The sequence below is a fragment of the Geotrypetes seraphini genome, chromosome 12 (assembly GCF_902459505.1).
Source record: "Geotrypetes seraphini chromosome 12, aGeoSer1.1, whole genome shotgun sequence".
NCBI classification, from domain to species: domain Eukaryota; kingdom Metazoa; phylum Chordata; class Amphibia; order Gymnophiona; family Dermophiidae; genus Geotrypetes; species Geotrypetes seraphini.
In genome coordinates, this window is record NC_047095.1 from 15,468,457 (window position 1) to 15,490,842 (window position 22,386).

General features: G+C 42.7%; 1 protein-coding gene across 1 annotated transcript in view; it reads right to left on the reverse strand.

The window, feature by feature from the left end:
• LOC117346939 (putative ferric-chelate reductase 1) overlaps positions 1-22,386 on the reverse strand; it is a 50,752-nt gene that overhangs the window by 15,989 nt on the left and 12,377 nt on the right. The window contains exons 2-3 of the mRNA XM_033917228.1: positions 17,793-17,991; positions 2,366-2,511 (exon numbers count right to left, since the gene is read on the reverse strand). Of these exons, the coding sequence (XP_033773119.1) occupies positions 2,366-2,511; positions 17,793-17,991 (345 nt within the window). The remainder of the gene's footprint in view (positions 1-2,365; positions 2,512-17,792; positions 17,992-22,386) is intronic.

The window sequence follows — 22,386 nt, forward strand, 5'->3', positions numbered from 1 at the left end:
ACTCCTGTAGAGGACGGGCTAGAATAGTGAATGAATAAATAAATAAATACTATCTAGGACACTTATTTACAGTAGGTGGTTACCTTGTCAAGTACTGAATATTGGCACTTAACCAGCCAAATGCTGACTCCACCCTTTGAACACACCCAAAATAGTCGGTTTTGCATTGCATTTTCAGTGGCACTATCCACTTAAGTGCTGCTGAATATGACTGGTTAGCCCTAAACAAGCGATTTAACTGGCCAGGAGCTCTTTCTGGTCGGTTACATCAATTTCATTACCAACCCCATAGTGGTTAGGGAATTGCTGCTTTCAAACTGCACTTCTGTTCTCCCCTTTCATTGTTACAGACACAGTCAGAGCAAACAGAGATACACCGCCTAGAACTGAAAGGTATTGGCGGGATAGTAAACATCAATGTAATGTAATATGCACACAGAAAAACACACACATATATTGACATTAATAACCACCTCAAATAGACACATGCAAACACATGCACTTATACACTGACCCCTCCCCCTGGCACAGATGCACATATACAAGGCACACACATACACATAGTTACATATGTGTTGGAATAATACTATAAAGCATGGTTTCCCTATCATATATACCCTCTCACCTAGCCCTGCCGGACTGGCTTGTAACAATTCAAATGAGTATTTCATTATCTTTGCTGTAATTCTAATGTGAAACCTCAAGAATGAACCATTTAACCAATTCCGAGCTCTTTGGGGACAACGGAATAGAAAACAAATTAAATAAATTTATTTTTTTTTAAAGCTGTCCTAATAATTGCTATGTACAGTAATAAACAGTCTGCGGTTAAAAAGTAAACTCTCACTGCAATACAGACTGATGGCATTCAGTTATCGTGCTAGGATATAGATATCTACAACAGAACTTATGCATTATATCATGGCTCGCTATCCATATTTATATGGGGGGGGGAGGGGAACTTTGGTGTTCCTCTGCTTTGGATATTGTATATGGTTATGGCTGTAGGTTGGCTGACACTCTGTTTTTAGAAAGGCGGGGGTCAGCTTGTTGTATTGCATAGATAATATTTTATGATTCTTTGCTTTGTGCAACTTGTCTGTATCTTGCCTTGTTACCATTTATATTTGTATTACATTTGTATTTTATTAAAATCAATAAAAATCTGTGAACTGGAAAAAGTAAAATCCATCCTCTGAAATCTGTTGAAAACAACATTTTATTATTTTAAACCCACGCTGCTCCTTGTGACCCTGTGCAAGTCTCTTAATTCCCCCATTGCTCCATGTACATTAGATAGATTATGAGCCCGCCAGGACAGACAAGGAAAAATGCTTGAGTACCTGAATAAATTCATGTAAACCATTCTGAGCTTCCCTGGGAGAACGGCACAGAAAATGGAATGAATAAATAGAATAAATCACTTATGGGTTGTAACCCATTTCTCTAAAGCCCCAACTTTAATACAGACTTATCAGAATCCTTAAAAGACAAGAGAATACTGATGTCATCTGCATAAAGGTTTTCAAGTATCTTACACAAAGATTGCATCATAATGTTAAACAATTTTGGGGACAAGGGGGAACCTTGTGGAACTTCCACAGCAGATATCAACCTCACTACCAAGGGATTTGATTGTAGAACGGCTTCACAACTTCTGTCAATATTCTGCTTATATTCATTCAAGCCTTCTATAAGATGATAGCAGATATGCTTATTCAATCAGCTTAATTGTTTACTGTTATATTAAATGAATATCTAATAAAGAAAAACAGCCGCTTATAAGTCTTTTACTTATCCTTTAATGCAGTGTCTCAAGCATAAGCCTGTCCCGACGGGACCCGTTTCGCCCATACGGGCTTTTTCAAGGGTTCAAACAGGAGCTCTTATTTCAGCGTCCTCACAATTTAGGGGCTGGAGCTGCTAATATAACAGTAAGCAATTAAGCTGATTGAATAAGCATATCTACTATCATCTTATAGAAGGCTTGAATGAATATAAGCAGAATATTGACAGAAGTTGTGAAGCCATTCTACAATCAAATCCTTTAGTAGTGAGGTTGATATCTGCTGTGGAAGTTTTCAAATTGCCTCACGTATTCATCTTTGTTTCTGCTTTAGGAACCTTGTGGTACCCCACAACCCATTTTCCAGGTAGTAGGTAACAGACCATATATGATCATTGGGATAAGAACCCATCTCTCCAATTCAAAACTTTGCCCTGTACACCCTGGTTGTGTAATACTTGTTTTACTTATCAGCCTCTCAATGTGAGGGGGAAATTCACAGGGCGAGAAGCACAGTTGAGTCATGGGAGGGTGCTCTGTTAATTCTCTCTACATGTGTAACATGGAATCAGGACTTACAAAAGATTTAGAGCAGTTTAATGCTTGCATATCATCTGAGTTACTGATCAGAAAGGAGCCCAGAGGGATTTCTCCATTTGAAGCCTCCCTTGCTTGCAAAAGAAATCCCTCAAATGAAGTGTCATTCCTATTGCTTGTGAGAGTCACTGAAATGCAAAGAGAGAAGTATGTGGTTAGACAGCTCGGCACTCTGGAATTCCTTACAATCTTATATCACCTATCTGCTGTATCAAAATAGGGATTATGTAAATTCAGATTTCAGTGCATAAAACCCTGATTTATGCATGGAAATACTTAAAAAAATTGCCCCTTAAGGGAGCAAATTTTAAAGCTTATATTGCATGGAAAATCAATTATATAATAAAAATACAGCATAACAAAACCTCATTATAGTACATTAAGGGAATGATTCTATAAAGGGTGCCTAACTTAATTGGCAAAAATAGCCTCAACTGGTTAAAAAAAAAAATTTAATTGGGCGATAGGCACCTATCTGATTCTGTAAGAGGCAGGCGCCTATCACATGGCACTTAGCAGTGCCTAATGCTAAAGTGGGCATTTCTATGGGCAGAGCCTTAAGCACAAGTCTTCAAAAACTTAGGCACCTGAAATGTAGGCCTTTAAAACCCTTGCCTAAATTTCAGGTACTTAAGTTTATAGATAGGTGCCGCTAGCCACAATTCTGTAAATGGTGCCATTTTCCTAGCGGCTGTTTATAGAATTATAGCCCTTAAGAGGGTAATTCTGTAAAGATAGCCTAAAGTTAGGAGCCAGGATGATGTGTATTAAGTATGAATACTATAGAATACTAGCAGAAATCCACATTCATGCGCCTAATCTTAAGCATGAGCAATTACACTAGCTCAGTGGCTGATGTAATGACTCACACCTAATTGTATGAAAAGGCTGATTGTTTCCTTAGAAATCTGGTCAATAAAGTTAGAATTGTTTCTAAGGTATTTGGCTGTTTGTCTTTCAAATCCAACATCTAGTTTAACTGAGTATTCATAATGTTTGGAAAGCACTTCTTTTTTGTTTTTTCATAAGACCTCAGAACCACCACTCCTCCGTCCCACCAAAGTGTATATACGGGGAGTTACAAATGGTGAAATCCTCACCGGTCTCGTCAAAGTTTTAAATAACATGCATTTCTTAGTGTATTATTACTTAACTTAGTAATGGTGAAATCTTGTTTTTCATGCGGACTGAACGGTAAGACCCGACATGTTTCACTGAAGTTTCGTCAGGGGTCTACCCACTACAATGCACTTCAAATCCATTAGTGTCATGCATGTTATTTAAAACTTTGAAGAGACCGGTGAGGATTTCACCATTTGTAACTCCCCGTATAGACACTTTGGTGGGACGGAGGAGTGGTGGTTCTGAGGTCTTATGAAAAAACAAAAAAGAAGTGCTTTCCAAACATTATGAACACTCAGTTAAACTAAATGTTGGATTTGAAAGACAAACAGCCAAATACCTTAGAAACAATTCTAACTTTATCACAACTAATCGTAGGCATTTAGGCACGGATTCTCTAACTGGCGCTCTTGTCGGTGACCGCCTTAAAAGCAGCTGCCGATCGTGTGTCAACCATGTGACGGTGATAGTTAGAGAATCGCGCCTCTGGCAAAAGTAAGCCTTTGCGAAGAGCCTTAAGAAGAGCCTAATCCAGGGCAACAGGACACCGTAGGGCAAATCCTACATTCTAAACACCTACTGTTCAGATCTCTCTAACATCTATCTTTTCAACTTTACCCTCCAGAGGCCCTAACCTCACTCTCATACTATCTCTCATACTCTCTCATTTACTCTCTCTCGATTATTCTCTCTCATTCACTCTCTCCCTTTTTTTGATATGGCAGGGCGGACAAGGAGTGTGAAACCCACAAGCAAGATCGGCATCCCCTGCACTGAGGTGATCCGGGAGCTGACCACAGCCTACATACAGACGGAGGAGAGCACAGCACCGGGAAAGGACGTCTCCGTGCAGACCGAGACCATCCCACAGCAGTACATTACGGCCTCTACACAGACAGAGGAGGTCGGCCAGCAGGATGACGACATCATCCAGGAACTAAGGAGCCTCAGGGAGGAGGTGAAACGTCTGAGAGGCATCAGAGAGGATGAGGCCTATATCGATGGAATAGTGCAGGAACTATCCCAAATCACGGAACGGGCCCGTGACGGATCTCTCATGGTGACACCAGGGCCGACGACACAGAAACCAACTGCTGGAGTTCAGGAGATGGATGGAGACACTGACTCCTGGCAGTTAGTGACCTCCTCCACAGGTAAACGTAGGAAACCCCCCCTCTCCCCCCCCCTCATTTACAATCTCTTCACCTTCTTACTCCTTCTCTCACCAGGGCAGCTTCACATCGACTCCACATCTGAATCTGAAGAACAGATTCCTGGTTTTGCAGGAAGAGACTACCGACGTAGAGCAGGAAGAGACTACCGACGTAGAGCAGGACCAGGATCAACACACATCCCCATCTCCGGGGACAACAGATCGACACCCCCAAAAGAAGCGTAGAGTGATAGCCATCGGGGACTCCATGTTGAGGGGCACCGAGGGACCAATATGCAGACCGGATTTACAGACGAGGGAGGTCTGCTGTCTACCCGGAGCCAGAATACGAGATGTGACCGCTTGTCTTGATCGACTTCTAAGGCCCCAGGATCACTTCCCAATGCTACTCATCCACATCGGAACAAATGACACTGCCAAGAACACCCTGGAGGATATAGCTAGAGACTTCGGAGCTCTGGGAAGGAGGCTGAAGCAGACAGAGGCACAGGTAGTATTCTCTTCAATTCTTCCTGTTAGGGGCAGAGGAAGGGACAGGGACGAACGTATCCTGAAGACGAATGAGTGGCTACAACGATGGTGCCGGGAAATGAACTTCGGATTCCTGAATCACGGTGAGGCACTACAGGGACTACAGGGACCAGACGGACTCCACCTGACCAACAGAGGTAAGAACGTCTTCGGACACCGATTAGCCCGCCTACTTCGAAGGGCTTTAAACTAGGTAAGTCGGGGGTGGGTACCCACTTTTACACCGGAGCAGTAAGTAACAATCCTGAGGTGGCGAACAAAAACTCCGCTTCTAAGTCCGAGGTAAATACCCTTACTGCAACAGATTCACTAGGAGACACCTTAACTCATAAGGAGCTTAGTAAACACCAAGAGTGGAGAGCTATGTATGTTAACGCACGCAGCCTGGGGAATAAACTTCTAGAACTGGAAACAGAAATGGTTAATGCAGACTTAGACGTAGTGGCTGTGTCCGAAACATGGTTCACGGACTCTCATGGGTGGGATATGACTATACCAGGATACAACTTGCTTCGCCAAGACAGAGAGGGTAAGTTAGGAGGAGGGGTAGCACTTTACATCAAAGAGAACATTAAGACAACCAGGATCACGGATGTCAAGTATACTGGGGAATCTATCTGGGTAAACCTGGCCAGAGGCGGAGAAAAATGCCTATACCTTGGTGTGGTATATAGACCTCCTAGACAATCGGAGGACAAAGACGCAGAATTAATCGAAGACATTGAGAATATCACCTTGCGGGGGGATGTTGTTCTATCAGGAGACTTCAATATGCCTGATGTAGACTGGAACACACTCTCAGCGACAACTTGTGATAGCAGGAGGATATTAGCGTCCATGAAGGGAGTACAGCTCAAACAAATGGTGCTAGAGCCTACTAGGGCCCAGGCCATCCTGGACCTGGTACTTACGAACGGGGAAAGCGTCTCGGAGGTCTCGGTGGGAGAAACGCTAGCCACCAGTGACCATAACATGGTATGGTTTAACCTTAGGAAAGGCTTCCCTAGATCTCAAACAAGAACAAGGGTACTCAATTTCCGGGGCACTGACTTCGCACGCATGGGAGATTTCGTTCATCAGACACTACAGGTTCAAGAAGTAACTAATAATGTGGAAGCTATGTGGTCAACCTTGAAGTCGACCCTTCATGAGGCATCTATCCGCTACATTAAATCGGTAAATAAACAACAAAGAAACAAGAGACCCAAATGGTTCACTGATGAGGTCTCGAACCGCGTCAAGGAGAAGAAAAGAGCATTTCTCTTATACAAACGCACCGGGGAGAAGGAAGCAAACATTGAATACAAGACAAAGTCTGCAGCGGTCAAAACAGCAGTCAGGGAGGCCAAACTTCGAATGGAAGAAACTCTAGCGAAGAACATTAAGAAAGGGGACAAGTCCTTCTTCAGGTACATTAGTGACAGGAAGAAGAACACAAATGGGATAGTACGCCTTAGAACGACAGACGGGAATTATGTGGAAACAGATTCCGATAAAGCCAAACTGCTGAATGATTACTTCTGCTCGGTCTTTACCTGCGAGGCACCAGGGCACGGGCCAAGGCTGGAAATGAAGCAAAGCATGGAAGATCCATTTCAGAATTTTGAGTTCACACCTGCTGATGTCTACAGTGAACTGTCAAAACTTAAGGTGAACAAAGCCATGGGACCGGACAATTTGCACCCAAGAGTGCTCAGAGAGCTAAGCGATGTTTTGGCAAAACCGTTAGCAGTACTCTTCAATCTCTCCCTAAGTACGGGGAGAGTCCCCCTGGACTGGAAAACAGCCAACGTCATTCCTCTGCACAAAAAAGGTTGCAGAGCAGAGGCTGCAAATTACAGACCAGTAAGTCTCACATCAGTAGTATGTAAACTCATGGAAACTTTACTTAAAGGTAAACTAGACACGATTTTGGACGAGGGGAACCTAAGGGATCCCTGTCAACATGGATTCACTAGGGGTAGGTCATGCCAATCCAATCTAATCAGCTTCTTTGATTGGGTGACGGGAAAGTTAGACTCGGGAGAGTCTCTGGACATAGTGTACTTGGATTTCAGTAAAGCTTTTGACAGTGTCCCACACCGCAGACTATTGCACAAGATGAAGTCGATGGGGTTAGGTGAGAAACTAACTGCATGGGTCAACGATTGGCTGAGTGGAAGACTTCAGAGGGTGGTGGTCAACGGCACCCTCTCTGAGACATCGGAAGTGACTAGCGGAGTGCCGCAGGGCTCGGTCCTGGGACCATCCCTTTTCAACATATTCATAAGGGACTTGACCCAAGGGCTTCAGGGTAAAGTAACATTGTTCGCCGACGACGCCAAACTGTGTAATATAGTAAGTGAAAGCAATCTCAAGGATAATATGACGCAGGATTTGATCACGTTGGAAAACTGGTCCTCGACATGGCAGCTGGGCTTCAACGCTAAGAAATGTAAGGTCATGCATCTCGGCTGCGGAAATCCATGCAAAACTTACACCTTAAATGGGGAAACACTAGCTAGGACTTCAGAAGAACGGGACTTGGGAGTAATCGTCAGTGCTGATATGAAGGCTGCCAAACAGATGGAGCAGGCCTCATCCAAGGCAAGGCAGATGTTGGGATGTATCAATAGAGGCTTCATCAGCCGCAAACCTGAAGTCATAATGCCGCTTTACAGAGCCATGGTGAGACCTCACCTGGAATACTGTGTGCAATTTTGGAGACCACACTACCAAAAAGATGTGCTTCGAGCTGAATCTGTCCAGCGAATGGCCACTAGAATGGTCTCCGGACTCAAGAGTCTCACATACGAAGAAAGACTGGGCAAACTACAGCTATACACTCTTGAGGAGCGTAGAGAAAGGGGAGACATGATTGAGACATTTAAGTACATCACAGGTCGTGTCGAGGCGGAAAGCGATATATTCTTCCCCAGGGGACCCTCGGTCACAAGGGGGCACCCGCTCAAACTCAGAGGAGGGAAATTTAATGGTGACACCAGGAAGTATTTCTTCACAGAAAGGGTTGTAGATCACTGGAACAAACTTCCGGTGCAGGTGGTCAAGGCCACCAGCGTGCTAGACTTTAAGAATAAATGGGACATCCACGTGGGATCCCTATGGGGGTCGAGCTAAGGATCTGGGTCATTAGCACTCAGACTTGATGGGGTGGGTCAGAAGAGTGGGCAGACTTGATGGGCTGTAGCCCTTTTCTGCCGTCATCTTTCTATGTTTCTATGTTTCTATGTTTCTTAGTTTTTTAGGCCTACATTTCCGGCGCCTACCTTTGACGTGAATCGCGCCTCCATAGGCGTTTTATAGCACCTAGCACCACTTCCGGTGTTAGCCACGCCTACAGTGGCGTTAGGCATTGTAAAGCACAGTGCCTAACGCCACTGTAGACCTGGCTAACACCGGAAGTGGTGCTAGGCACCATAAAACGCTTATGGAGGCGCGATTCATGTCAAAGGTAGGCGCCGGAAATGTAGGCCTAGAAAACTCTGGCCTACATATCTGGTGCTTACTTTTGCCAGAGGTGCGATTCTGATGCTGTTTTTTTAGGCGCCATTAGGCTCCTTGAAAATCAGTTTAAAACATCGTTTAAATGGCGTTTTTCACTGAGCTTGGGTGCCTAAAAAAAACAGCATCGTGTATCTGGGCCTTAGGCATTTAAATCCAGATTCTATAAACAGCGCCTGACTTGTAGGTGCCGAGGAGTGCTCTACCTCATGGGCAGCGGAACCCTCCTGGTTGCCTCTCTGCTTTCAAATGCAATATCTAGCAGATGGAACTAAGAAGAACTGTGGAATTTATCCTGTCAAATTGTATTGATTCATATAATACAGCAAGAACCAATTCACTTGGTGTGTGCTTTAGAAGGCAATTGATTGCATCAGAATGTTAGGTATTTAGGATTACTCCCAAAGTGCAAGTGGTGGATATTTATTTAGCCAAACTATTTACTTTTTTTCTACTTGATTTTCTAATGATTCCTGGAATATATATATACAGTAGAATCTCCATTATCCCTTCCCATCTCACTCTATTATCCTCCCACCCCCACTTGTAGGTCCAGCATCTTCTTCCCCTCTTTATCTTCCACTTTCTCTTCCCCTTTCTACCCTCCTTTCTTTTCCCTCTTCTCCCCTCCCCCAACTCCCTCCCTCCCTTATCCGAAGCAGCAGAGCCAGTCCTGACAATCCCCTCCCTTCCTCAGTTTCCAGAGCAGTAGAACCAGTCCTGACAACCTTCTCCCTCCCTCCCCTGCATTCCCGAAGCAGCAAAGCTGGTCCTGACAACCCCCCTCCCTACCTCACCCAACAATGTAGTGGCAGCCGGCACTCACTGTGAAGGCTGGAGAGATCCTGCCTTCCGTGAGAGAGAACGAGCAATTTGGAGAGTTAGTAAAACCTGCAATAGTCAATATGGACGAACTGTGGAGACTATTGAAATCATGGACTCCAATCTCAGAAAAGCAGTAATTATAGTGAAATCTGATTGTGCTTCTATCAACTCAAAGGTAAATATCCATGGAGAAATGTTACAAGAGCCAGGTGAAAGTATAAAAAGACATAATGCCTGTTTTCCTCCTGGGGTGGACAATGTTAGCTTTATACATTGGGAAGCAAAGGGGATTCACTTTTTGTTTCATTTAGTTGATGATGAGGGTCTGATCAAATCTTTTGATCTGCTTTGTGAGGAATTTTCTCTACCTTGTACAGATGTCTTTGCCTATCTTCAGATTCGCCACTACATTTCTTCTTTGTCAAATACTCATCTTTCGGCCTCTTGTCGAGAACTATTGATGGAGGCCTTTACATTTGGTTCCCAACAGCCTGTTCCGTTGAAATTTTATCATAGACATCTGAAAGACGAGTCCCCTATGCTTGATTGTTTGAAATTACGGGGTGCTTGGGTGAGAGATTTGAATATGGAATTGTCTGATGAAGAAATTTTGAATGCTATTAAAAAAATTGCTTATGTATAGTAAATATGCCATTTTTTGGGAACAACACTTTAAATTGACTCTCCGCCTATATATTTCTCCTCGGAGAGCTTTTTTGGCGGGACTCTGTTTGACTGCAGACTGCCGGCGTTGTGGTGCTCCGGATGCTGATCTTGGCCACATGTTTTGGTCCTGTTCATCTATACAGACCTTTTGGAATGCTGTTTTTCTTTTTGTGGATAACATCTGGAACATTACAGTTCAAAGATCAGCCTTGGTGTTATTTGGATCCTCCTTGCATTTTCATCCTCGTAGACCTGGGGCCTCTGCATATTTCCGCTGGATGGCTGTGGTGACTATCAAGTGCATCTTGATTAAGTGGATGGAAGCGGAAGCTCCTGACTATTTCCTTTGGCGTAGTCAAATGATTACGTTGCTTTCTTGGGAGCGGAGAAATGTTCAAGACATTTCTTCCTTGCCTGGACGGGCTTTTCAACGGATTTGGGAGCCTTTTTGGTCTACACTATCTCCGGTGGCCTTTTGAACTGTTAGGGTATTAATATTTTATTTACCTCATTTTGTTTAGCATCAGTGAGAGGGGAAGGATGGGGGGATGGGTGGGGTTGGATGGTTTTTGTATACAATTTTGAGCTACTTTGTTGTTCTTTGTTCTTGATTTTGATTGTATTTGCTCAATAAAATATATTTAATGATAAAAAGACATGAAGAGCAGCTTAAACAAATTAAGACTTTAAAAGTAGAGATTATTAAAGAAAGAGCCTTAATTCAGAAAAAAGTTGGAATTTATGGAAAATAAACAGAGGAAGAATAACTTGAGATTGTTAAATTTTCCAAAATCTCCAATTGTGTCAGCAGTGGAAATGGTTCAGAGATATTTGAAAGTGATCTTGTTAATAGCAACGGAAAATTTATCGACGATAATAGGAGCTCAATATATGTCTCTAGGGCAGTGTCTCTCAAACTTTCTGGAGCTGGGGCACACTAAAGGTAGTGGCTACAGCTTGAGGCACCCAGAAGTGCGCGGACGTTGCCATGATGGGGTGTTGGAAAAGCCCGCAAAGATAGATTTGGAGGCACTATGGCAAGCCATATCAGTTATGGATGCTAATCTAAAGTTATCTTTTTCTACATTATCGACTGACTATGGGACTATCTTTTCCAAAGTGGAACAACAGGGACTGACTATTACTCAATTAAAAGAAAAAGTAGAGAAGCAGGAGATAAAACTCTCTGAAATAAAACAGACAGAGTTTGAATTGGTGAAGGAAAGAACTTATATTTTAAGAAAAATGGAGAGTTTTGAAAACCAATTGGGAAAAAAATAACCTGAGACTTTTAAATTTTCCTAAATCCCCTGTGATCTCTCCTATAGAGATGGTTAGGAAATACCTCAAAGAAGTGCTAAGTATTCCACCAGAAAATTTACCTCGTATTGTCAGAGTTAATTACCTTCAGATAAAAAAAATCCTGTAGGAGTTTCTACTCCTAATGAGAATCAAGGAGATAAATGGGTGGATATGGACTTAACAACTTTTTGGGAGAGCTCGCTGGAGGTTGTAACAGAAAGGAGAGCCCTGTTAGTTACCTTAGCTTTGGAAAGTGATAGGGAATTTATACTATGATTGTATTTCCGACACTTAAATGATCAGATTTGGGATTCTAAAATTCATATATTTCCAGAAATGTCTCAAAAATCCCAGAGGCGGAGAAAGGAATTCTTGGCATGGAGGCCAAGAATCTTGGCCTTAGGAAGAATATTTTTGTTAAAATGTCCAGTAAAATGTTTAGTTACCTATCAAACTAAGAATTTTTTTTTTTTTTTAACCCAAACAGCTGGTAGAATTTATTGAATCAAATGATGTGTAACTTGCTTTACCGGCTTTAGGTAATGAAGAGTATTACTGCTTCCCTATAATGTAAGCTAATTTCATTAAGGGATAATTGCCTGTTGATTTTCTTTACTATTAATATTGTGGACTAAATAACCAAATAGTATTGTTTCCTTATTAGGATTTTGTTTCTAATGTGAAGTATTTGATCTTTTTTCAAGTTGTATTTTGCTTGATTGTAAAAGTAAGAAGTTATAAAGAAAAAAGAAATACAGAAGACAGAGAGTAGGGGAGGATGCTGTGTATGTTGAAGATGAGTCTGTTGACTGTTTTATGTTTTTATTGTATTTTTGTATGGTTTGTTGCTTGTAATGGTATTTATTATGTCTGTTCATTTGTCCTTCGCTTTGTATAAGATGATTAATAAATAAACAAAATACAAATAGTCAATATTCTGAATGGAGAAGGTTTCTCTAGGGTCTGTGCTGGGACCGCTGCTTTTTAAGATATTTATTAATGATCTAGAGATGGGAATAACTAGTGGGATAATTAAATTTGCTGATGATACAAAGTTGTTCAAGGTTGTTAAATCGCAAGAGGATTGTGAAAAATTGCAAAAGGACCTTGTGAGACTGGGATACTGGGCATCAAAAGGGCAGATGACATTTAATGTGAGTAAGTGCAAAGTGATGCATATGGGAAAGAGGAACCCGACCTATAGCTACATGATGCTGGGTTCTATGTTAATTGCTACTACTATTTATTATTTCTATAACACTGAAAAGGTATACACAGCGCTGTACATTTTAACATACAATAAACAGTCCCTGCTCAGATGAGCTTATAATCTAATGTAGCCAGGACATTACAGGTTTGGGGAGATTATGCTAGATGAAATGAAACAGTGCATATAGGTATCTGACAGCAGTGAGTGGGGGGTTAAAAGTTGAAAGCAGTTTCAAAAAAGCGGGCCTTTAGCTTGGATTTGAACACTGCCATGGATGGAGCATGACGAATATTAGGAAAAGGATCTAGGTGGCATTGTTGAGGATTGATGGGGATTCCCCTGCTGCGATCAGGTGATGGCAAACCTTGAATGTACTGTTTTTCCACCCATCTTTGGGTGGTGGGAAGGAGTCGGTGACCACTGAGGGAGTAAGGGGGATCATGCCTAAATTCCTCCAGTGGTTATCTGGTCAGTTTAGGTAGCTTTGGGGTACTTAGACACAACTAAAACAGATCTAACTGCAGGTGTCTAAGTTCCGTTTAGTATGTCCCGGGAAAGCTTTGATGAAACCCTCAGCTCAAAGTGCGGTGGCTGCCAAGAAAGCAAATAAAATGTTAGGAATTATCAGGAAAAGAATGGAAAACAAAGATGAAAATGCTATAATACTCTTGTAGCGCTCTATGGTACGGCCGTATCTCGAATACTGTGTGCAGTTCTGGTCATCTTATCTCAAAAAAGATATAGCAGAATTAGAAAAGGTACAGAGAAGGGCAACAAAAATGAGAAAAGGCTAAAGTGGCTACGGCTCTTCAGCTTGGAGAACAGATGACTCAGGGTGATATGATAGAGGCCTATAAAATAATGAGTGGAGTGGAAAGGGTAGATGTGAATCACTTGTTCACTCTTTCCCAAAATACTAGGACTAGGGGACATGCGATGAAGCTACTAAGTAGTAGATTTAAAACAAACCGGAGAAAATATTTCTTCACACAACGTATAATTAAACTCTAGAATTTGTTGCCGGAGAATGTGGTAAAATGAGTTAGCCTTAACGTAGCCATATCTTTAACTGATCTGCTCTGGGTATGGCGGTATATAAAAGTAAATTATTATTATTATTCAATAAATTGTCTGCTGTCTGCATTGTTTGCTGTATGTGGTCTGTTTCCTGTCTATACTGCTTTAGCTCTTCATATTAATAATAATAACAACAGTTTATATACCGCAGGACCATGAAGTATGCGGTTTACAATGATTAAAAGATGCTACAAATTGAGTAGAATTAACAAAGATAAAAGATAGTGAATTAACAGCTCTAGAGCTCAGTTATTGTGGAATAAAATTGTACAGGTCAGTTGCCTAAATTCTTCAGGAACAGATATGTTTTTAGGTGTTTCCTAAATTCCCCCTAAGTAGGAGGCGTAAGCAATTGTTCCACATCTTTATCCCATAATACTGCCTGATGTGAGAGAAGATGTTGATGATGTCTTTTAAGATTACATCCTCATCCTTCCCAGCTCCAACTGACTCTCAGCTGCCTGGATCAGTCTTTCAAAGCAGCTGGTAGTTGCAGGATTCTCTCTCCCCTACCCAGGTCAGTTGAAGTCTGCCTTCTCAAGCTGTCACTGATGGTGAATTGTGGACATATATGTATATTTGCACTTAAATTCTGGCAGTAGGTTCACAATTGCAACACACTATTCATTATTTCAGACATATTAATTCCAGGACTGCAACTGCACCTTTAATCATAGAAGTACTCCTCAGCAACTCCCATGATTTACTGCTTATGTACTCCATCATTGCCCATCACTTGCTCTCTTGCAACATATCATACAATGTACTGGCCTTACCTGCTGAAAACTGTACCTTGCTGTTCCCTCAAGCATCTGGCTTAGTCCAGATTTCCAGTCCAACTTGCCCCTTCTTCCCTCATGTTGTTTGATACTCTCCTTAACCCAGCCCTTACCTTGAGTAAAAGGCAGTGTTAACTCCCATTTCTCATGGGAGTATATAGCGTGAATAACGTGAGCTATCTTAGAAATGTGGAACAGATTCTAAAACATTTGCCTTTTGAAAAAAAAGTTTCTGGTTGCTTCAGAAACACTGTATAGGACCACATGCATAGAATGAGATTCCACAGTCTATATCGGCCTTAGGTAGTATAGCTATTTATTAGCTTCAGTCGGTGACCACTGAGAGAGTAAGGGGGATCATGCCTAAATTCCTCCAGTGGTTATCTGGTCAGTTTAGGTAGCTTTGGGGTACCTAGACACAACTAAAACAGATCTAACTGCAGGTGTCTAAGTTCCGTTTAGTATGTCCCGGGAAAGCTTTGATTACACTGCTGGACGTCCAGAAAGTCAGTTTGGATTATCAGCTCTTGGATGTGCTGGCTATTAGGATGTCCAAGTGCAGACTTAGGCTGGTTTTTGGATGTTTAAATATTTTGGTTATGATCCTGTTAGTGTATAATCCATATCTTACATCTAAGCTGTTTATAAAGTACACTCATATATAGCATATGCACCCTACTACTACCATGTTTCTCTGAAAATAAGCCCTAGCATGATTTGGGGGAGAGGTCTTAATATAAGCCCTACCCCTGAAAATAAGCCCTAGTCATCGGCAGCAGCACTTCCCCATGTCCCCACGCTGACCTCCCTACCCCCGCCAAACCTTCCATCTCTTCCGCTGACCATGAGACCAAAATACTGTACCTTGTAACAAACGGCAGCATCACAGCAATGTAGACAGGCTGCTTTGTGGCCTTCTCCTGCCTGGGCGTTCCTCTGCTGCATCACCTATGATGCCATCAGCAACACACCACACGCACCCAGGCAGGAGAAGGCCGCCAACAGCCTGTCTACATTGCTGAGACACTGCCGTTTGTTACAAGGTACAGTATTTCGGTCTCACGGTTGGCAGGAGAGATGGAAGGGTCAGCGGGGGAGGGAGGGATACAAGCTGCAAGGGTTCTGCTGCACAGGGGGATGGTAGGGAGGGATCGAAAGACACTGCACAAGGGTATGGGTGAGAGGGGAGGAAAGATGCTGCATATGTGGGGGGAGAGAAATGAAATAGGAACAATTGGGGTGGAGAAGAGGAAGGGAGAGATGCTCATTGTACATGAAAAAAGAAGACCTATCCCGAAAATAGGGCTTAGTGCCTTTGTTGGGCCTCAAATTAATAAAAGACAGTGACTTATTTTGGGGGAAACATGGTATTTATCATTTCCATAGTGCTGACAGGCATACACAGCACTGTACATCTAACAGAAGAGCTTACAATCTAATTTGGACAGACAGACAGGACATATAGGGGTTGGGGAGTTTCTTGCAGGGAGAATGGAAGGATGGATATAGGTATCTTAGAATGAGTGGGAGGTAAGAGTTGAAAGCAGCCTCAAAAGTGTGGGCTTAGAAAAATAACCGGTTATATGCCGACTTTCTAAGGGGTCTTTTTTCTAAGGAACGCTAATAGATTTAGTGCATACTCGTGATTAGTGTGTGCTAAATGCCACATAGTTGATTGCATACATATGAGCTGTATGGCATTTAGTAGACACTAATTGTTAGACCTTAGTAAAATGACCCCTAAATGCCTATATTCTATGTTTTTCGAATGCTTATACTGCACAAAAATAAATAAATATATAAAGAGCAGATTCTGTTCTAAAATACAAGTGAAAATTGAGATGCACCGACCTGTATGTCTCAATTCCTACTTTTGTGACCTGTCTAAAATGGCGCTGGAAATGTACATGCACCTGTATTTAACTGCTGTGAAGGGGACAATTTTAAGCCAGGGATTAGAAACTATGGGGCTCATAATCAAAAGAGAAAAACGTCCAAAAACCGGCCTAAGTCGGCACTTGGACGAACATCTCTCAAAAACGTCCAAGCGCCGATAATAAAACTGGGTTTTGGACGTATTTCTAAACGACCTAGGCCTTCATAGTGCCGCTCAACGTCCAAAGCTAAACGGGGCATTTCGGGAGGCGTGTTGAGGGCGGGAGTTGGGCGGGACGTGGGCTGGCTTAGACTTAGTAGTCGTACAGCATGTATAACCGAAAGTTTAACAACAGAGCCTAGACGGAACTTGGACGTTGTGACTTAGATCATGTAAAACATGGTCTATGTCACAAAAACCCACCTAAACTCACCAGATAAGCACTGCAAACACATAACACAGACCCCCCACACATCACCCCAGTGATCACCAACCCCCTCCATAAAAATTTTATTCACAACTTTAAATTTCAGTCTCCAGACCATCATCATCTGGCTGCCTGGCATAGGAAAGTCTAGTCGTCCAGCCCAGAGGCAGCTTAAATCATCTTGGGGGTGGGTTAGGGACCCATAGAGAGGAGGACCCATGCCCATTAGCCCCTGTAATCACTGCATTGATACTTAAACATGTGCACTGCCCTATACACCCCTCAAAACCCTTTTTTACTGGCATATAAGTAGCTTCTGCAGCCATAAGGGCATAAGTGGGTCTAGGGGATTCTGGAGGTGTTTTGGGGGACTCACCATCACCTATAAGGGAGCTGTAGTGAGGAAAAGCTATGGCACCCTTTTTGTGAAGTTCACAGCAGTGCCCTTTAAGGTACCCCACTATTTAGGTGGCATGTCTGGGTGTACAGTCCTTCACTTTGCAGACCCCTCCCATGTCCAACAGGGCTTGTTCTAGGCGTTTTGGACTTGGACGGAAAGTTGGACGGAAATGTGGTATAAAGATGGACGATTTAGCGGCTTGGACAATCAGATCGGCAGGACGTATAATTAGACGATTTTCGAAAGTAAAAAAAAGTTGGATGTATCTTTCGAAAATGTGTCTTGGGCTCTTTTTAACTTTGGACGACTTGCGAGATGAACGTAAACGGACGTCCCTTTCAATTATGCCCCTCCACCTATTCTTAAAATAATGTACTTGGGCAAAGTAAATAATTTCTCAATAATATGAGTAGATGAAGAAAATATGAATAAAATATGAATAAAAGGAAAACAAACATCCCCAGACTCCTCTACTTTTCCAATGAGATTTCAGTATAATAAGACAGTTTTTCTCTTTACCTATGATTTGGTCTCCTGCTTTGTATGTTTCTTGACTTATGGTGATGTTATATGGGACGGGTGATGTTTGGGCAGTTGAATGATGTTTTGGCTCCATGTTGAAACAGGATGCTTCGACTCTTCCATTTCCAAAGGCATAAATGTGGTGAGGGCAAGCAAATGCAAAGAGAATAAGCACAGGGGAAAATGAAGGATTCATCTGTAAAGGAAAAGAAAATAATATGAAAGGTATTTCCTTCAGGGGGATTCCGTTTGAGGGGCCGCTGAAAATTTCTCAGCCCAACCAAGAAGAGAATGATGTGGAGCCGTGAAACTTACAAGTTATTCCACACTTTTCGTGACACTTTTCATTTCAATGATATGAAACGGAAAGTGTCAAGAAAAGTGTGGAATAACTTGTTTTGGTTGTACCACAGAAAAGCGATATATCAAAGGCATAATAACTCTTTTCCTATCAACTATTAAAACTATAAGAGAAAAACTGACGTTGCACTATGGGCTAGAGTAGGGAAATCTGTTCAGGAGGGCCATGGGACATATGGCTATGTTTTATAAAGGATAAAAACAATTTGGCTTCTCTGATTATAATTGCTTCTAGAATATACAGTCAGACTTTTTCCTTTATTCTTCTGGCTTTTCTGGGATATATGAATCCCTCGTCTTGTATATCAATTTATACAGGAGGATCTAATATATAAATGGGAGAACTGATTTCTATACAAATATATACTGTATCTGAATTAACTTTAAGAATGTATTACCGTACTTTTCAACACTTAGGGCTCCTTTTACTAAGCCGCGTTAGAATAGCGTGCGCTAAATTGCCACGCGTGCTAGATGCTAACGCCAGCATTGAGCTGGCGTTACTTCTAGCCGCGTAGCGCAGGTTTAGCGTGCGCTAAAATGCTGCATGCGCTAAAAACGCTAACGCAGCTTAGTAAAAGGAGCCCTTAATTTTTCACACACATTCAACAGCCTTCTGAACATTACAGGTCAGTGAAACTCTGGGAGGTTTCTTTTTTGTCCTAAGACATTGATTGGAAAAGGAAGAAAACATTCTCTCTCAAGTAACTGGAAATACCTGCTCAGGACCCATTAATTAAGCTTTAGAGTGCACTGACAAGTGAGATTCATCAGAGGAACCTGTTCACTCCCTTCGCTTCTGCTAAGTCACCTGTCTCCAGCCTGGTTCCTTTATTCCAAAATTTTTGTACACCCCCTTCCTGCCTAGCTCCAAACCAGGGCCATCCTTGACACTAGGCATAGTAAACATCTTCCTGAGGCATTGAAGTTGGTCCTAGATTACCTTTTTCCCGGTCAGGTTTTCAGGATATCCACACTGAATATGTATGAAAAAAATTTGCATACAATGGAGGCACTGGGGAAACACGGGGAAACATTGGCTGAAGGCAGCAGAGCTTAGGATGCAGTAGCCACAGGGTGGCATGGGGAAATGAGATGCTGAATATGGGGGAGAGGTTAAGGGGAAATGAGGTGCCAGATATAGCAGAAGGGGTTAAGGAAAGATGAGATACTGTATAAAATTGGGGGGGGGGGAGAGAGTTTAAGGGGAGATGGGATGTTGACCACCTGGAGGAGAAGAAGGTAGGGAGGGCATGGGGAGGTGCAGGCTCCCTGGGTGATAAGGAGGGGGAAGAGGAGATGCTGGACACTAGGAGGGGTAGGGTAGGGGAAGTAATGGGAGATGCTGAACATGGGGAATAGAGTAGGGTAGGGAAAAAATGGAAAACATGACATGGGAGAGTATGGAAGAGAAGGGGAGATTCTGAGTGTGGAGGGAAAGGAAGGGGAAATGCTGGTCTTGCAGTATAGGGTAGGGTAAGGAAGACAAAGGTGATACTTGACTATGGGAGAAAGGAAATTTGACCTGATTAGAAGGGTCATGGTTAAGATTTGCTTAGTTCAAACTAAAGTTCCTTAAATAACCCCACCCCCCAAAAAAAAAACAAAAACAACAACCCAGAGACCTAAAACCAAAAATATTATCTAATATAATGAGAGAGATAAGTTCAGTAAATTGGCAGTCAAATACTGCTTACCAATGCTACTTGTATATAAAAGAACAATGAGTTCTTGACAGAGATACCAGACATTGCATCATAATAAATTTCTCTTCTGTGTGTATTTTTTTACCTATAAATATATATATATAAAAATCCTTACAGTGTCTCCGTGCAAAAATATGTCATAATAATGTCAATTTTAGATCCAAAATTACTGTTACTGAATTCATTTCTCTCTTTATATTAAGTTATATTTTTGGTTTTGGGTCTCTGTTTTCTTTAAATTTAAAGTGCCTTGTTAGTTTGAACTTAGATGTTTTCTCCTTTGGGAAATGGGAAGTATGTGGATTGAAGTAAGATTTGCATAGGGCATCAGATACCCGTGGGCCTTTCTCAACTCCAAACTTAATCCCAACTCAGACACAAACTCAGCATTCTCTCTCTCTTTTTCCCCCATCAACCTAATAGTCATTCTTTCTCTGTTTCCTCATCCCTCCCTATCCCCAGCAGTCAAGTTCTGTCTCTGTTTCTCTCTCTCCCCTTCTTCCTTTTTCCCCAGTAGTCACTCTTTATCCCTCTCAATTTGTCCTCCCTGTCCCTGGCAGCTAGAATGTTCTAATCTCTCTCCCTTCCTGCTTCTATATCTTCCGCAATCACTCTCTCCCTGTGTCTCTTTTTCCCTGTCCCTCTTTCCTCTGTTTAGCAGCCTCTCTCTCTTAATCTCCCTTCCCTGACCCTAGAAGTCACTCTTAAAGCTGCCCCTCCCATTCTATTTAGGAGGTGCTATCAGGAGTGTCTAATTAATACATGCTAACTGGATAAGAGGGCATGGGACTTGTATTCCACCTTTTGGTGCTTACAGGTACTTATTTTGCTCTTGGGGCGATGGAAGATTAAGTGACTTGCCCAGGGTCACAAGGAGCAGTACTGGGATCGATCCCACATCATCAGAGTGCTGAGGCAACAGCTCTACCACTAGGCCACTCCTTTCCTTCTCACAGGAGCACTTGGCACAGGGGTGGCAAAATCCCTCCTCGAGGGCCGCAATCCAGTCGGGTTTTCAGGATTTCCCCATTGAATATGCATGAGATCTATTTGCATGCACTGCTTTCATTGTATGCTAATAGATCTCATGCATAGTCATTGGGGAAATCCTGAAAACCCGACTGGATTGAGGGAGAAGTAGAGGACCACACCAAAGATACAGACTTAAGACCAAAAAGGAAACTGAAGAAGGGGAAATCTGCAGTCATAGTGGGTGACTCAATCCTGAGAGAAGTTGACAGTCACGTAGCAGGAGGGAGAGAGGACCGGCTAGTGACATGTCTCCCAGGGGCAAGAACGAAGGACATCACCGACAGAATCGAGAGGATCCTGGAAGGAGCGGAGACAGAGGAGACAGCGGTGATAATCCACGTTGGAACAAACGACGTCAGCAGAAGAAATTACAGCAGGACTACACTAACCGAGCAGTTCCAGACCCTGGGAAGGAAGTTGAAGCTGAGGACACGGAAGATAGCTTTCTCAGAGATCCTGCCAGTGCCGAGGGCAGATGTAAGGAGGCAGACCGAGCTGCAAGCCATAAACGCATGGCTGAGGAGATGGTGCGAAGAGGAAGGCTTCCACTTTGTAAGGAACTGGTCAACTTTTTGGGGTAAGAACAAGCTCTACAGGAGGGACGGACTGCACCTGAGCACGACAGGAACAAGAATGCTGGCAAATAACGTCAAGAGCACAATAGACAAGGCTTTAAACTGAGGAGAGGGGGAAAGCTGACAGTCGATCTGGTGTCGACGCTTCGGGAAGGAATATCAAAGGAAGACACTGAAAGGGAAAAATGCAAAGTAGGCCTCCAAGGCAAGCGGGAAAATTGCGAAAAAGAACTCAAAGACGAACTACAGGAGTTCAAGGAACAAGTGAAATTAGAGAGCGAAAAGAAGGAAAAACAGCAGGAACTAAAAGGACATGCAGAAATGAGGAGGACAGCTGAGGACAAAGAAATCACACCATGGGAAGGGGACGAACAAAATGGGACTCAGGGGCTGGCACCCCAAGAAGGGGACGACAAGAGAATCAACCCACAAGGAAGAACAACAGGGAAAGTAAAAAACCAAAACTTAAATTGCTTGTATGCCAATGCAAGGAGTCTACGGACCAAAATGGGAGAGCTGGAAGTCATGGCCAACAAAGAGGACCTAGACATAATTGGAATCACAGAAACATGGTGGTCTGAGGACAACAAATGGGACGTAGTACTACCAGGTTATAAACTCTATAGGAAAGACAGGACATGTAAGAAGGGAGGAGGAATAGCACTATACATAAAGGACTCCATTCACTCGACCAGGATGGATACGGCAACAAGGGCAGAAGGTTTGGAATCGCTATGGGTTAAGTTACCAGGAAGAAAGGGAGCCGACACAAAATTGGGACTTTATTATCGCCCACCTGGACAGCCAGAAACAAGTGACAATGACCTAGAAGCAGAATTGAGGCAGGAATGCAAAAGCGGAAGGGTGACGGTTATGGGAGACTTCAACCACCCTGGGATAGACTGGAGCATTGGACAC